Below are 15,788 nucleotides of genomic sequence, written 5' to 3'. Positions count from 1 at the left end.
TAACCACTATGGTATCTAGTAACCAGTAACTAAAAGCTCTTAGGTTGATATTAGCGATACATCGTCCTTTCATGTTCGATTCCGTATGTTATTAAGTTCGAATATCGAAGCTTCCGACATTAAAATTCATTAGTAGAAGTTGAAATATGCAAATAATTAAAATATCGGTAATTAGACGACAGTGGCGCCATCGGTGGGGAAATGCTTAAGTTTGTCCTCGAATAGTTCGTAATAGTTTTTTAACGCTGGATGGAGCCATTTGTTTGTTTAAAAAAAAAATAACGGATTTAAAAGTTAAAAAATGTTTTTATTCGAATTCTAATATCACATTGCTGGTTCACTTGTTTGTTATTGCATATAATAAAAAAAATATTTGTAAAAATACAAATGACGTCATCTAGCGCTTAAAAAAGGAACACGAGGACAAACTTGGGCGTTTTCCCGGTGGTGCGCTGTACGGAGGTCGGAATTTTAGTTCCACCTTTTGACTGCTAGATGGCTATAGTGAAACTCGGTCCATAATTTACCAAAGTTTCCCCTCTATAGGAGAATTATATTTCTTTGCCTCTTGGTGTCTGACAGATTGGCAAGATGGTGAGTTTTAAATATGTTATTTAAAATCTATATTTTTAACACCGATCTTACACAATATTTACAATATTTTAAATAAACATCATACAATAATTATTCATTTAACCAATTCTGAAAATATTTTTGGCTTTTATCATGAAAATAATATAATTTTAGTATTATCATTTTAACCTAGGATGTATTAGATATTACTAATTATGTTTACGAATTGTATTTCTATGTTACATTATCATGTATTAAATTTGCTAAATAAAGTTATATTTACGTTACGATGTAAAGGAATTGTAGAAATTAATTAACATTAATATACATTTATAGGTTAGCTCATGTGTTAACCTCGGTGTTGATAAATATGATATATATCGTTTGATATCTTTTATCAATACTTTTATTTTATTATGTGTTTCAGTCGCTCGTAATTCCAGAAAAATTCCAGCACATTCTTCGTGTCATGGGCACGAACATCGATGGTAACAGAAAAGTTATGTTCGCTATGACAGCGATTAAAGGTGTTGGTCGTCGTTACGCTAACATTGTTTTGAAAAAGGCTGATATCGATCTGGATAAACGTGCTGGAGAATGTTCAGAAGAAGAGGTAAAAATTAATTTATTAATAATTTTATCTTCTCTTTAACTTTTAACTTCTATTTAAGGTGGAAAAAATTGTTACTATAATGGGCAACCCTAGGCAATACAAAATCCCAGATTGGTTCTTGAATAGACAGAAGGATATTGTTGATGGCAAATATTCACAGGTATGAACAATTATATAATTACCAAAGAATCACTAATATAAAGTATATAGCACGACTTTCACGACTGTTTGTACAAAATTAGTGTATAGATTAGTTGGTAGTTTGTGCGAAAGAAACTGCGCGTCGGATTGCTTGTTAATGGTAACAAGTTAACTAGCAGTCTGCAAATTTGACTGTAGCATGCAACATACGATTTCTTCAATACTACTACTTCCTTTAATCACTTTAGAAACAATAAAAAAACTGTGTTACATTGTAGCTTACAAGTTCTTCTCTGGATTCCAAACTTCGCGATGATTTAGAGCGCATGAAGAAAATCCGTGCTCACAGAGGTTTGCGTCATTATTGGGGTCTTCGTGTGCGTGGTCAGCACACAAAGACGACCGGTCGTCGGGGACGTACAGTTGGTGTATCGAAGAAGAAGTAATTTTATATCTCACTGTTTATCAATAAATTCGTAAACCAAAATCCTATTCCATAATTAATAGTAACCCCTTAACGACCTATTAACTCTATTTATTGTAGAGAAGATTTCAACATACAACGAATATAATTACATTTTTTTTAACAACGATTAGCGTATAATTACAGAAACATTTCGTAAATTGTTTATGTATATTTGTTACACTCGCAGAATTGACCATTTATTTGATATGCAACGAAGATTGTTTTTTTTTACAATAGTTTGTATTATTCGCATATACTTCGAAGAAAAGCTATATAGTCTATGCACAAAATGAAATACTAATTCAATATATCTATAATGCATAAGGCAGTTTCATTTAAATTCGAAGACATAATGAAACATTAAAATGCAATGGAATGTGCGGTAATGTTAATTAAATTTTCATTGACAAATCAACATTTCTAAATATGCTTTCGGCACTTTTCCTCGTTGATTTCCTCTTATACCCATAACGTAGTCTTCATCGTCGGGTATTTCAAGGACAGTGATTACCTAAAATATATAGTTAAATTGTACAAAATTCTTAAACATGTCGACGAACGATCTATATTGTCCCTTCAAATAATAATTTATAAGCTGAGGTTCATAGGCGAGACAAGCTGAAAAGATATTTTGAGGTTGTAAACGGATAAAATACATTTAACAAATAAAATTATATATTTATTTGATACATGCAGAGTTGGAATAAATGTACATATGAGTTTCGTTCGTAACTTAATATATGGATATGCATAATTCTCGATACCAAACAAATATACAGACGAATTAGAACAAACGTGTGATAAACACCAAAACTAAATTTAACAAAAATAAGAAAGCTAATATACATACATAAAACTTAAAAACTAAAGTACAAGTATCATGCACAATTCTTCACAAAAGTATAATGCCAGATTTATAAAAATGGAGATTTCGTGATATAAAAAATTAAGTTTACTTGAGTATTATATATAGTTTCAACGTATTTATAACCTTCCTTTACTTTACATCTTGCAACAACTGTACGACGTGCATATCTATAGAAATTTATTTACACTACTGCTTTTTCAACTATGCCTATTTTACATATTACAAGGAAAATGTTTCGTAAATTACAAGTGTGTCTCAGAAAATCAATTTCAAAAAATGAGATAATTACTACGAAAGTTATTACGCTAACACTACGAATGCCATCTACCTACTTTCCGTTACGTCTACAATTTATTAAAACGTTGAATTGTATTCAACGAGAAAATGCACAATTGTTTTAATTACACGTACTCATATATTTCTAGAAAATGCACCAATCGTTAATGTCCTTTCTAATGGAATTTTACGTTACAGATTTAAATAATACCGACTAAATTTCGTAGAATCGAGCGAGGTCAAATTACAGAATACATTTTCTTCAACAAGTTGTTAAATTTTGTAATCAAACAAGCTTTTAAATAAAACTTACAGTTTCAGTAATGGTTCATGCCATTTGTTCGATTATGTTGCAAGCATGCTTCTGTTTATCTAAATTACAAATTTTGTTACCTCGTCTTGCACGACGCTTAATTCGCTAGAATCCCTCGCATCGTAATCGTACAGTACCCTTGCGCGTTCTTGGCCATTTTCCGCTGATACATTGGAAGTTGGTGGGGTAGTGGGGTGAGAAGGACCCCCAGATAAGCTGGGTAGGATAAATTACAGTTTGGTTCAAAATTCAATTGACTTTTGTTCAATTATTATGAATATGTATAACGTATATGATGTACATGCCAAATATAACTGAAGTTAATTAAAAATTATATCGGTAGAAACGTAAAGACATAAAGCCGTTGGACTAGTTGGAAAACATGAGTAATATTAAATTAGCATTTATAAAACGAGGAAATGTTAGAATAACAATTTGAACACTGCGTTTTGGTATACACTTCGTTAATACCAAATAATTTAATTTAAATTAACATGCATTAGAAACAAACATCGATTAACTACATATAGCATATTTTTAGATGTCCAGTTAGATGCAAGAAGTATTAGTAGAGTAGTAAAGCTGTGCTCTTCATTATGTTATTTATGTTAGGAATATAAACTATATACGGGGACTAAAAGTTTTCCCTCTTATAAAATGTGGTAACAATTATCGAACATTTCGTAAACATAATTTATTGATTGATTGCTGATAATTACAAGATGGACAGCGATATAATAGACTAAGAATTATTCAACATGTTTATAGGATCGTTTTATTAGTTAACAAGTACCTATATAGTAGAGAGAAAAATTTCTGTGCCCTATCATTCTCTTTGTTACTTCTGTCGCAAATACAACTAATTATTGCCTTTAATTGAGATTCACAGTTCCTAAAACTAAACTTTTGAAATATCGGTATCAAAGGTAGCAGTAACATAGGTGGAACCAGCGAGTGGTGGATTTATAGACGAGTTTTGGGATTCTGTGAGTGAGGGGGTTAGCTCGATCACATCTTCGCTGTTGACTCGCAGCAAAGGACTCGGCTGACGCGCCCTGCAATCCCAATCATGCAAGCAAAGATAGAGAATAGAACGAACACATCGGAGGAATAAATGAAACGAACGAACAGTGAGCTGCAGCGAGAACAACGATAAACAAAAATATCATTTTCATATTGAACTTCGTAATTACGACAGATTACAGTTACTACGAAAAAAAATAACAGCAGAAAACACTACATACACCAGTTTTGCAGAAATAAGCAGAGGTCTAGAAAGTAATACTCGCAACTATATACAAATCATGATGATCTTGGCGAATGAGTAATGGTTCTATTGGCTTTTAATTACATTTATGTATATATATACATATATATATCATACATGGCATAGCATTCTATAGTCGTCAAACATTACTCACTCGGATCACCAAAGAGTGGGATAGCTGTACAAGGGTAGTATGGGACAATTAAAAAATACTCCCAATGAAAATAAACTTAAAACGAAACAGATTTGTTATCTTACCCAGCTAGTTCACGTTGCAAGTCTTGCATCGTTGCGTGACACTGAGCGTAATGACGCGCTTGTGCTTCAACAAATTCGTGCAAGCAACGCAGGTGTCCAGCCTGAGAACTCGAAACTCCTTCCAGTAAGAGTTTTACAATCTCTGCTTGACGGTCGAATTCTGACTGTGCTACCCTCAACTCCCTCTCTGCCTGAGTAGAGCAATAAAGAAATTTATTTCTTGTTTCTAACGACAAGACAATGTTTACACATCTTCATACAACTCGAACATTAACGACAATATATTACGAGTAAACATTATTACGATAAAAACACAGGATGAACATGTTGAATATGAAATACACGATAATAATAAAATAATAAACTACGAATTTTGAGCGGTTGGAAGTATCAGCTTCATCAATACCTGATCAAGTAACACTTCAGGTGATACACCAGACTCCTATGAAATGCAGCAGTGTACAGGACAAAGCACATAATAAACATATAAAGTACAGAACAAATTAAACGATAGATGATAGAACTTACACTTTGCTGGCCCAGCATGCTTCTCGCTTTTCTTACTCTATTCTTACATGCGTCCAGATCCAATCTAAAAATCATTATTTTTTATATTAAAATTAAATGCATTACTTTAAAGAAAGTGCGGAATATATACCGTTTATTTGCTAGTATCGCCATTTCCTTGCTAACAGTTTTCATTTCACCTTCCAAAAATTTTCTTAAGGGTTGTATATAACAATTAGCTGCAGTGCTGATAAAGTCTCTTTCAATTTGTCCTAATTTCTGCTCGCATTGACCGACTTTTATTAACGCGCTACCTACAATACAAAATATTAAAAATGCAGTTTTAAATTCATTTTAATTATTTTGAAATAATATATTTATGACAGGAATTAAATCTGTACCATAAGCAATTCCTGGACCAAAATCATTTCCAGCTTCTATCATATCCATGCCCACGTATTCTAAATTGGTCAACCTGTTAGGCTTCTTTTTGTCGATTTTCTCATAGAAGAAATCTTCAATTCTGTTGCCTGTAATAAGTTATACCATATAATAACATATAAAAATCTCCTTCAGTTTAAAATTCTTATTTGAATAATTTTGTTACCTGGATTTGGAGTAAGCACAGACTCCATATTTCTAAGAATTTTTTCAGTCCATGTTTTGGTTGCATTTGCCCTTTCAGAAAGATACTCTAAGTGTGCATCTAATTCTGTTTTTTCTGATGTTCCTAACGTTTCTTCTGTCAACTGCAGAAGACAATCGAGAATTACACAATTTTTCTACTGTATAAAATTTTACATAACAAGTACATTTTGCTAGCATAAGAAAACTGATTCCTTTGTTAATAATTTTATTTTCTCGTATTCAACATAAAACAATATATTAGTCTGCAAATAAAAGGACAACATCTTTAATCATTCCAACTTATTCAATATGTTCTGAGTCATCGAATGATTAATTATTTAGCTCACAGATATTACACACAATTCAAACGAAGTGTACACAAGAGAGCAAGACTTGTAATCTTAAGAGATACTACTAACAACAATACAGATAATAAATACTAAAGTGTACAGCATAATCGTCGAAATTCGATATATTTACTAACCTCAGCTTTAGATAATTAAGTTCGAACTACAGTCAAAAGCGTACAAATCCTATTCAGTTAATAGAATGTATCGTAAATGTTGGAATTTCACGAGAATAAAGAGAAAGAGTAACTGACAGATCACGGTTATTCCATTTAAAATTTCGTCCTCGTCGAGGGAAAAAAAGAGTACAAAATGTCAGAAATGACAGCGTTCGGTTGCGACTGGCTCAACAAAAATACACACTTTCCTATCAGCTAGAATTTGTTGAATCACTATAGCAAGCATTTCTCACCTGCACGACCCTACTGAGCGCTGCACCAGCATCTTTTACCAATTTCTTAACATTGAAATCCATTTTTACGTCTGTTTCGATACGAATCTTCTACGATCAACCCCTGCCTGCAAGTCTTTATTTTCTATCGACCACAAACTCTAAGTACCTCCGCGAAGTGGCGCTTCATAACAATTTGCGCATACAGTTTGCTGCAGTTTGCCATTTATTTGAACCGTTCGAACCTATACCTTTTTACCTTTAGCCGCGGATTCTCTCGCTTAAATAAAATATTCATTAAAATTAAACGTTTCCCCTTCATCAGAGAGCAATAACTTAATTTTTATACGCATAAAATTAGAAATATCTGCAATTAAAATTTGTACAATCTTCTTACTATCGATAATTTGCTTGATTAATAAAGTCTGTTCCTGTAAAGAAATTGTGTTTTCCTTAAATCCTTATCCTTCTATTTTATTTATTATCCTTATTCTCTATAATTATGATTTTGTAAACGTTTATTCGATTAGCTAAGAAAACTGTTTGTATGTGTACATAAGCACATGCATACAGAATGCTGATGGAATTTCGTGTGATGCATGAAAAGCGTGAGAGATATATTACTCATATAATTACTCAATAAGAAATTACTCATGCACGGTGTGATTTTGAAAAATTTTAAATGGTGAGTAGAATATAAAAAATTTTCACGGTGTGTGTGTGTCATATTTGGTATTACTAAAGATAAATAAAGGCGTGTTAACCTTCATAAATGAAGGTTAACGTCAAACTTACGTTTACCTTAACGTCACATTGCGTAAGATCGACGTAGAATTAAACATCTCTCGAACACATGTTCATTTTTATAAAATATCAACAAATATTTTAATGAAAATGCAATCGATCCAAAACTATAGCAATAATAATATATTTTCTCCACAGATAAATCTTACTCATGAATGTGTTCGAATTTTCCCTCAATTTCATTCAGATAGATTGATTTGATATTTTATGAATGAAACTGATGTAATTTCTATAACTATGTTACAAATGCTCCATTATTATACTTATGCTTATATATATATATGTTACATGTAGCATAGATTTTATCAAATGCTTCTATACTGTTTTGAAAAAAATATTAGGTTTCACACCAGGAAACCGTTGATGTATAGTCAAACAGAATTGAAATCCATTTGTATAAATTCAATTGCAACGAGAAGCATCTCACAGATTGCTATGGTAGATGAAGAAAAAGACTTTGAAGTCGAAATTATGCAGTCAGAGCTGCATACGTTGTCTTGGCTATACAAAGCTGCTCCATGCTTCCCTATAAATGGATCGAAGGTAGAAAAATTATGCTATAAAAAATTTGTTTTTCTAGAAAAATTTAGAATGCAATGATTTTTCTCTTTTCAGATTAAGATTATTCATGAACCCAGCATGTTTTATTCTACTCTTATAGAAAAATGTAAAAATGCAAGGAGAAGAATAACATTTGCATCCCTGTATTTAGGCACTGGAAAATTAGAAATTAATTTAGTAAGTACGTTTAATAAATACGCGTAACGATACCGATGAAATTACGAAAATTTGATTATGACTTTCATGCTTAGGTAAAAGCTATAGATCAGGCTTTGAGTACAAGTAATGGTAATGTTGAAGTTAAAATTTTGTTGGATTTTATGAGAGGTTCCAGAGGTAAATTGAACTCGCGTAAAATGTTAGAACCGTTACTTAAAGGGAAATATGGTAATTGCTACCAGATTTTTCTGTACCATACTCCAAAACTTCGAGGATTATTAAAGATGATGATACCAGATCGTTTCAATGAATTAGTAGGACTACAGCATATGAAGTTATACTTAATAGATAACGACATAATAATTAGTGGGTAAATATATGAATCGTTAACGCCGCACAGAATTATTTAAGTACATAATCACATGTCTGTAGAAGTTAAGTTAATTGTTTTATTTTAGAGCTAATCTTAGCAATGATTATTTTATGAACCGACAAGACCGTTACTTCCTAATCGAAGATTGCAAAGAGCTTTGCGATTTTTACAATGAATTAGTCGAAAGAGTAGGAGAATTTAGCTTTCTGCTCCAACCAGATGGAACTGTAGTATTAAATTCTACCGCAAACATTCATCCGTTTAAAGATTCTTCGAAAAAATTCATCGAAAGTGCCGCGCATAGCGTGAAAACTTTTATGCAAAGGGAAATAGAACGCTCTAATTTTGAAAAAATAGGTACATATATTTTTATTTTAAGTATATATATATATATATATATGTACAATTTTTGTTCAAATTATAGATACATTTATGAGCAAATAATTCGTAACAAGAATTTAATTTGAAATACTTCGATAGGAAAAGATTCAAATACGGATACTTGGATCTTCCCTTTGATACAAATGGGTCAACTAAACGTTCATCATGATAGCGAAATAACATTGAAACTTTTACGAACGGCACCACCAGGTACAACACTTAGATTAGCAACTGGTTATTTTAATTTAACTTCAGAATACAGCAATGCATTACTTAGCGACTGCAAAGGAATATGTCATCTCCTAACAGCGCATCCAACTGCCACTGGCTTCTTTTGTAAGTTAATGTTGTAAACTTTGGGTAACGAACAAGTTACGACGTTTTTAATTAACGTAATTAAATTAAACATCGAATTCAGCTGCAAAGGGTGTTGCTGGTGGAATTCCAGCAGCGTATACGATAATAGAAAAATCGTTTGTCAATCTCTGTGACGTCATGGGACAACAAAAAAGAGTGACTTTATGGGAATTTATTAAATCAGGATGGACGTACCACGCGAAAGGATTATGGTATTCTTTACCAGGGCAAGAGAAACCTTGTCTGACACTTATTGGATCACCTAATTTTGGTAAATTATATAATTTGGAAAATAACTAGACATTGAATAATAAAAAATGATCGTAATAAAAATCATATATATGTATATTAATTTTAGGTTATCGATCAGTCAGCAAGGATTTAGAAACTCAAATTGCTGTGTTGACGAAAAACCAGAAGTTACAGAATGAATTGCAAAAAGAACACGAACGATTATTTTTGTGCGCGAAGCCAGTAACAAACAGAACATTTAACGAACAAGATAGAATTCCGCCGAGATGGGTATGCGGCATAGTTTTGCTGTTTCGATATTATTTTTAAATAATATGGGATAGATGAATTAAAAAAATTATCCCTTGTACAAAATAAAAACGTAAATAAGAATGATCGATCGAGGTTTTAATTTATAGTTTCTTCAGTCATCGTGTAGCGTTTAAAATTAGCTAAAAAAATGTGTGTGTCTTTTCCTGTTAATAAATATGTTCGACTCTATAAAGCTAGCTATATGGGTTCAATAAATAAAAAGTACAGTGAATGTGGTTATACTGATAATAATTATTTGTTGATTGACATACTATCCTGTATGGAACGTGATAAAACTTTATGGTACTATGATTGCGACGTTTTACACGAAACGTCGAAACAGTGGAAGCAATTCCAATTAGAGTGCAGAAATAATACAAAAGAAACTGTTCATAACCACTTAAATTAGTCATTGTTTGCTATTGAAAGTCACAATTAATGTGACTCTGGAAGATAATTGTTTCAATGACACTTTGCACAAATGATTGAATCGGTTTTGCACTAGAGATTTCCAAGAATGGCAGACAGGAAAACTTCTCCCACAACTTTTTATTTATTTGTCGTCCAGAATGAACGTTTCTTCTTTGACGAAAAATTCAATTACTTCCTCCTCTACGTTCTTCGAATCAGAATCTAATTCATCGGTATCAATGTCTGAAAAGAAATGGTTTCGATACATTGTGTTCTAGACATTTACGTTTAAAACTTAAAAATAAACATTAGTTATAGTAATACATACTATTACGTAATTCCAAACGTCGTTTTTTCTGGTTATTCCATTCTTCGATACGTTTCAAACGATACTCTTCGAACGATTTCATCGCCGCACAGCGTTTCTCAATTAATTCCTTCGAAGCACGGGTTAATCGCATACGATCTTTGCTCTCGAATTGTGCAGAGTATTTCTTCAAATTTTTCTTAATTTCTTTAATTTGTTCTGGCGTCAATAACGTCGCGGGCCTTGGTCGCCACAGTAATTGATTGAATTGATTCAAATTAACTCTTTTCAAAATACGACCTTGGAACGTCCATATCCAATACCCATTATCAACGCTAGTTTTCCAACTAGAAACGGCTGTTACAACGTACCTGTAACAAAACACGTACTTATGTAATTTCTATAATATAATTTATCTGTATAGAAAGCTATAGCATATAAAAATAAAGTACATCACTCACCGACCAGTAGGATCCCACTCTACGTCCGAAGTTTGATAATGATCAGTCGAATTCATGATGGTAAAATCGTTAGTGTCGATGAACTCTAAAGCCCCTGCCATAGTCGTCAATCCAGCAAGGACAATAAATTGTCCCGATGGCGACCAAAACAAATGATTGCAAGCCTTTTTCTCCAATTTCTCTGTTAAAAAAATATGGTGTTATAGTGCATGCAACGAAAAATTCAAGGGATACAAACATGGTGGACTATACCGAGACTTACTGAGAAGAGCAGGCTGATGACCGTATCGCACTTCATAGAAACTGACATTAACGTTTGGAATTTCTCCATGAATAATAGCAAATTTACTTCCAACGGGCTCCCAGGCGAACGCGTGAATTGGTTCCTTTATCTCAACGCTATCGACTGGAATTTGTTTCTCTCTCATATGGAAGATTTCAAAATTGTACGACATACCCTAATGGCAAATGTATAAATTATTATGCGCACAATATATATTTTTATCGTATTCAAGAATCAGATTATCAAGTACCGTATACTTCTGTTCAGTTTTCTCTTTACGCTTAGCGAAACGATCGACTTTTACACAAAGATAATCTCCCGACTTCTGCCAATATATTTTGCAGTCAGCTACGTTAAACAAATTCTTGTTACGTATTTCATTACGGCTGAAATATAAATTGTAATAATTAATCATTTAATAACGAAGTTACATACGTAGAGATTCAATTAAGATTATTACTTTGGAATTTCGAGAAGAGTAACTCTAGCTGGAACATCCTTATCTTCCGGTACCCAGTAAGCGAGAATGTTATCCGTCGGCGACCAACTAAAATCTCTGATTCCAGGGATCTTTATGCTTTTTTTATCCAACAATCCAAACGACTGTAATATTTATAATGAATTGATTTATCAAATTTAAATGATTGTATTACACAGTAAAGCATATATGAAAACAAACGTACAGGCGTTTCGTAAACGCTCAGAATATCTTCTCCCATACGAGCAAGATATTTATCATCGTGCGACCAACGAAAGATGGGCCATACCGAGGAACCATCCGCATAAAACGAACGTTTTTCCTTAACGGTAAGAATATCCCAAATTACGAGACGTTTCTGATCAGAACCGAGATCAGTTCGAGGAGTATACGTTACTAAGTAACGTTCGCAAGGCGAGAAATCGATACACTCAACACCCTTCTGATTAAACTTTGCTTTTTGCTCGAATTCTTGACCGCCCCATAACGCGACTCCTGGTTTGTGAAATGTCGATAAATATGTTCCCAATGGTGACCATTTAACATATGTCTCCGTCCAGCGCTGTTAAAAATATATAATTTTTAAATAACATAAACCAGTAGTAAAACTTCTATTGTAACCCAACGTGTATAATGACTTACAGATCGTTCTTCGAGTATCGTTGGTTCAGGGGCAGAATTCTGCCAAACCTGAACAGTGACTGAAGGACCATTTCCATAAAGTACACAAAATTGATCATAAGCATCCGGTTCTAATAGATAATAGTGCAAATCTGTGGATGCTTTGAACGGTTGTGGTTTTGGTGGTTCCCACTCATCTGGTATCTCTTCAAACTTTTTGAAATCGGTAAATAAATTTACTTTGAACGTATGTAGTTTGTCAATTTTGTAATTATTTACAGATTGTGCTGCTGCTAAGGCATTAAGGGGGTTATTATATTCTAGAAATATATACCTGCAATAAAATTAATTATGCATATTTTTATAGGTACAACTGACTTAGCATTAATTATCGAAAAATTATATCCACCCTTTTGTATATCCATTCTCATTTTTGGGATAGTATTGGTTTACTATTGTGCCCGATTTTCCTAAAATTTTGTTAATAACAGATTGAAGTTTCTCCAATCTTTCAGGCTCGACTTGGGGAACTCCATCGACGACAATAACCGACTCCACTCCATCTGTCTCCGATGGTTTTTGCTTCAATATATCACCGAGAAGTTCTGCAAACATCAAACTCTAATATTAATTTTTTATTCGTGACAAAGCATTGCGAAAATTCTCTTTGCGACGTATACTTTCAATTCTAATACATTTCGCTATCAGAGAAATAAAATACTCGTGACTTTTAAGGTTAAGTTCGCGTGCCACATTTGCGACAATACGTAGCCATGCCTTCAGTCATCGTATCGCAGCTATTGTCGAGTGTCATTCAGGAAAAATTGCATTTACCTTCGTCGGTGATATCGTCCACAAATCCTTCTGGATCACTAAAATTAGGTTCCTCATCGTCGTTCAATATATCGTCATTATTTTTAACAGAATCTTCGTTTTGAGGCGTTTTATCCGCCACCGATTTCTTCGCCATCTTGGAAACCTCTCAGCGCACGGTGTATCAACTGAAAATGGCAGCGAGTCGCCCTTTTCCATTCGGTGCAACTTTTGAGAAGTGGAAGTGGTCAAAGTCACGTTTATTTCAATTCATTCTGATCAATGTTACTGCAACTACGTTGATATTTTTCATTGCTGACGATTATTTTATTTGTATACATATATTTATCGATTCTACAGTTACAATGATTATTTCAATGTAGTTTCAGGATTGGATATTTAGATATTACAAAATATATTGTATAAAAGTAATTGTTAGATGCACGTATCTACTATTCGCAGGAGAAAGGAATGAGTTTGCTTTTTTAAAATTACGAACTGGATGGACGTCCTATATAGTCTCAAACTATATTACTCGATTATCTCTCTAAAATGACCGTTTTCGTAATTTTAAAAATCTCAATTCTGAATACGCATGTCATATTCATGTACAGAGTCAGGACAAATTACATTTACTACTTCTTATGTATTTGTCGTACGTACTATTAAATTAAAATAACTATTAATGCAGATTCAAAACGTTTATTAGAAGGAAGAAGTTGGGTCAAATCATAATTACAAAGATGTTTTAATAGTCAAAGCATACTTTAATAAAAGTATTACATCAAAATATGGTTTAATCTTCTTCCTCCTCTGGAGCAGCTCCTCCACTTCCCTTACGCAGATTCTTCCTCTTTACACGACCGGGTCTGCCACCTCCGAACGGCGACTTCAGCGAGAAGTCAATGTGCTTTTGCGAATCTAAACGTACGATGAAAGATGGAATGTTCACCACTTGTTTGCGCACTCTGAAACAGTATGCATATATCTCATGTCTAACGCCTACGTTCTTAAATATCACATATTTTCTAAATTTCGATAATCTTAAATGAAATCTATTTAATATACAATAAATATACCAATTATCATTAATTGTGTACACATCCATTAGCCAAATAACAGACGTTAAGCGTCAGTATCCTGACGCTTAAGTGGCCTGTCTGAAATAAAAACAGCTTTCGACAATTAATTTAATTGATTCAATCGGCCGAACCAGAGTTTGGATACCTGCAGTAGCCAAAAGACTATTATTTTCAAAATGTACAAATATCAAATGAAAGATGAAAAAAATATGTTCTATAAACAATTCAAAAAATGTGTCTCCCGGTCATGAAACCAGAATAGTAATAAATAATCCTAGACTGGAGATTATCCGGGATTTTAATGTAGCCTTAAAGATTAGAAACAATCTGTGCAGAATCAGATATTTCTTGCCCATTTTTTAAGGCATACAAGCATCTATATCTGAAAAAAAAAACCTACCGAATGTGACGTTGACGGATGAGTACGCGAGCATGATGAATAGACTTGGCCAGTCCCAATTTGAATACTTGTGTTTGAAGACGCCTTTCCAAGAAATCCTCGATTTTCAAACCGAGAACGTAATCGAGCTTCATGCGGCTTTCGTCCAATACACCGATTCTTACCAAACGTCGCAAAAGAGCATTTCCTAATTAAATAAAAACTTTAGTAAAAAAAAAAGCGCAAGCCCGTAATATAAATATTATCTGTCTAGTATTCTATCAGTAAAAACAATACTTCGTCAATATTATCAGACAAGAGGTGTCAGTGAATGTTAATCATCACGATCTTTTAAGCAAAGGAGTTTGTAACACTTAAAACAAGTTGATATGGATTATCTTTAATAATATACCTTCGAACAGACGTTTAGGATCCTTTTCTTCTAAAGTAAGAAGCTCACGAGCAGCTTTCCTGATATTTGCCAGGGTGTATTTAACCCTCCATACTTCTCGCTTGTTACGAAGACCATATTCACCGATAATTCGTAATTCTTGATCAAGACGAGCCTTTTCGTAAGGTCTCCTAGGTGTGACATAAGTCTTCGAAAAGACTGACGGAATTCGTCCGTTTACCATCTTGTGCAGTCGTTAACCTAACGTGAAACAGATAATACATTTTCTAATTTACTGTAACTTGTAACTTGGTGCTACTAATTTTTATAAAAATATTAAACTTCGTTAAATCTATTAACGTGCAAATTAAACTACGGTTATTGAACTAGTATAGTCTATTCTTTAATTGAACACGTGGTGGAGTCACAAGTTCGAATAAGACTACAAATTCAAAGAAAAATGTTATTCGAATTCAAGAATATTTTTAAACGAATATATGCCGTAATATTTGCGATACTTTAATTAATTTACGTGAAGTATTGAAAAACTAAAGAGAAATATTGAACTTACTCACCTGTACAAGTACAACGACCACACCACGTTGCGATTGAAATGGAAATGGCCGAGTGACGAGATCGTTGAACGGAAATGAATTTGTGAAGTGAACGCAGCGCCCCTTCCGGAAATGTCGAACTATCCCAATACAAATTTTCACTCAACGAGTAAGTCATAAATG

The 15,788-nt window shown here is 33.2% G+C and overlaps 5 protein-coding genes across 10 annotated transcripts; 2 read left to right on the top strand and 3 right to left on the bottom strand.

Moving 5' to 3' along the window:
- Positions 1 to 529: 529 nt before the first annotated feature.
- Positions 530 to 1,814, top strand: LOC128877345 (40S ribosomal protein S18). Its single transcript, XM_054124580.1, has 4 exons — positions 530 to 594; positions 1,001 to 1,186; positions 1,245 to 1,346; positions 1,606 to 1,814. The coding sequence occupies exons 1-4, from the start codon at positions 592 to 594 to the stop codon at positions 1,771 to 1,773; spliced, it is 459 nt and encodes a 152-aa protein (XP_053980555.1). The 5' UTR covers positions 530 to 591; the 3' UTR covers positions 1,774 to 1,814.
- A 27-nt stretch (positions 1,815 to 1,841) lies between these two features.
- Positions 1,842 to 6,864, bottom strand: LOC128877259 (endophilin-B1). 5 transcript variants are annotated; one of them, XM_054124415.1, is made up of 9 exons: positions 6,669 to 6,864; positions 5,890 to 6,031; positions 5,684 to 5,812; positions 5,434 to 5,596; positions 5,304 to 5,367; positions 5,182 to 5,217; positions 4,776 to 4,966; positions 3,331 to 3,466; positions 1,842 to 2,304 (listed from the first exon to the last, which is right to left on the bottom strand). In XM_054124415.1, the coding sequence occupies exons 1-9, from the start codon at positions 6,729 to 6,731 to the stop codon at positions 2,194 to 2,196; spliced, it is 1,035 nt and encodes a 344-aa protein (XP_053980390.1). In that variant the 5' UTR covers positions 6,732 to 6,864; the 3' UTR covers positions 1,842 to 2,193. The 5 variants fall into 5 exon arrangements, with proteins under 5 accessions (XP_053980390.1, XP_053980415.1, XP_053980399.1 ...); XM_054124440.1 differs by lacking the exon at positions 6,669 to 6,864 and adding an exon at positions 6,394 to 6,546; XM_054124424.1 differs by lacking the exon at positions 5,182 to 5,217.
- Positions 6,865 to 7,161: 297 nt separating this feature from the next.
- LOC128877197 (CDP-diacylglycerol--glycerol-3-phosphate 3-phosphatidyltransferase, mitochondrial) lies at positions 7,162 to 9,918 on the top strand. Of its 2 annotated transcripts, none has more exons than XM_054124316.1 (8): positions 7,162 to 7,332; positions 7,793 to 7,994; positions 8,067 to 8,189; positions 8,264 to 8,541; positions 8,630 to 8,901; positions 9,025 to 9,261; positions 9,344 to 9,553; positions 9,641 to 9,918. In XM_054124316.1, exons 1-8 carry the CDS (start codon positions 7,301 to 7,303, stop codon positions 9,841 to 9,843), a joined length of 1,557 nt encoding a protein of 518 aa, XP_053980291.1. In that variant the 5' UTR covers positions 7,162 to 7,300; the 3' UTR covers positions 9,844 to 9,918. The 2 variants fall into 2 exon arrangements, with proteins under 2 accessions (XP_053980291.1, XP_053980299.1); XM_054124324.1 differs by lacking the exon at positions 7,162 to 7,332 and adding an exon at positions 7,450 to 7,464 and having other exon boundaries at positions 7,746 to 7,994.
- A 139-nt stretch (positions 9,919 to 10,057) lies between these two features.
- LOC128877191 (eukaryotic translation initiation factor 3 subunit B) lies at positions 10,058 to 13,392 on the bottom strand. Its single transcript, XM_054124305.1, has 10 exons — positions 13,221 to 13,392; positions 12,796 to 12,991; positions 12,408 to 12,720; positions 11,971 to 12,327; positions 11,748 to 11,890; positions 11,538 to 11,673; positions 11,267 to 11,462; positions 11,005 to 11,185; positions 10,565 to 10,914; positions 10,058 to 10,479 (listed from the first exon to the last, which is right to left on the bottom strand). Exons 1-10 carry the CDS (start codon positions 13,354 to 13,356, stop codon positions 10,379 to 10,381), a joined length of 2,109 nt encoding a protein of 702 aa, XP_053980280.1. The 5' UTR covers positions 13,357 to 13,392; the 3' UTR covers positions 10,058 to 10,378.
- Positions 13,393 to 13,885: 493 nt separating this feature from the next.
- LOC128877337 (40S ribosomal protein S9) lies at positions 13,886 to 15,745 on the bottom strand. The gene is made up of 4 exons (XM_054124568.1): positions 15,627 to 15,745; positions 15,073 to 15,312; positions 14,682 to 14,868; positions 13,886 to 14,167 (listed from the first exon to the last, which is right to left on the bottom strand). The coding sequence occupies exons 2-4, from the start codon at positions 15,293 to 15,295 to the stop codon at positions 13,996 to 13,998; spliced, it is 582 nt and encodes a 193-aa protein (XP_053980543.1). The 5' UTR covers positions 15,296 to 15,312; positions 15,627 to 15,745; the 3' UTR covers positions 13,886 to 13,995.
- Positions 15,746 to 15,788: the final 43 nt, after the last annotated feature.

The sequence above is a fragment of the Hylaeus volcanicus genome, chromosome 1, assembly GCF_026283585.1.
Source record: "Hylaeus volcanicus isolate JK05 chromosome 1, UHH_iyHylVolc1.0_haploid, whole genome shotgun sequence".
Classification (NCBI taxonomy): Eukaryota; Metazoa; Arthropoda; class Insecta; order Hymenoptera; family Colletidae; genus Hylaeus; species Hylaeus volcanicus.
The sequence above is the reverse complement of the archived record's forward strand: the minus strand, read 5'-3'. Positions and strand labels throughout refer to the sequence as shown.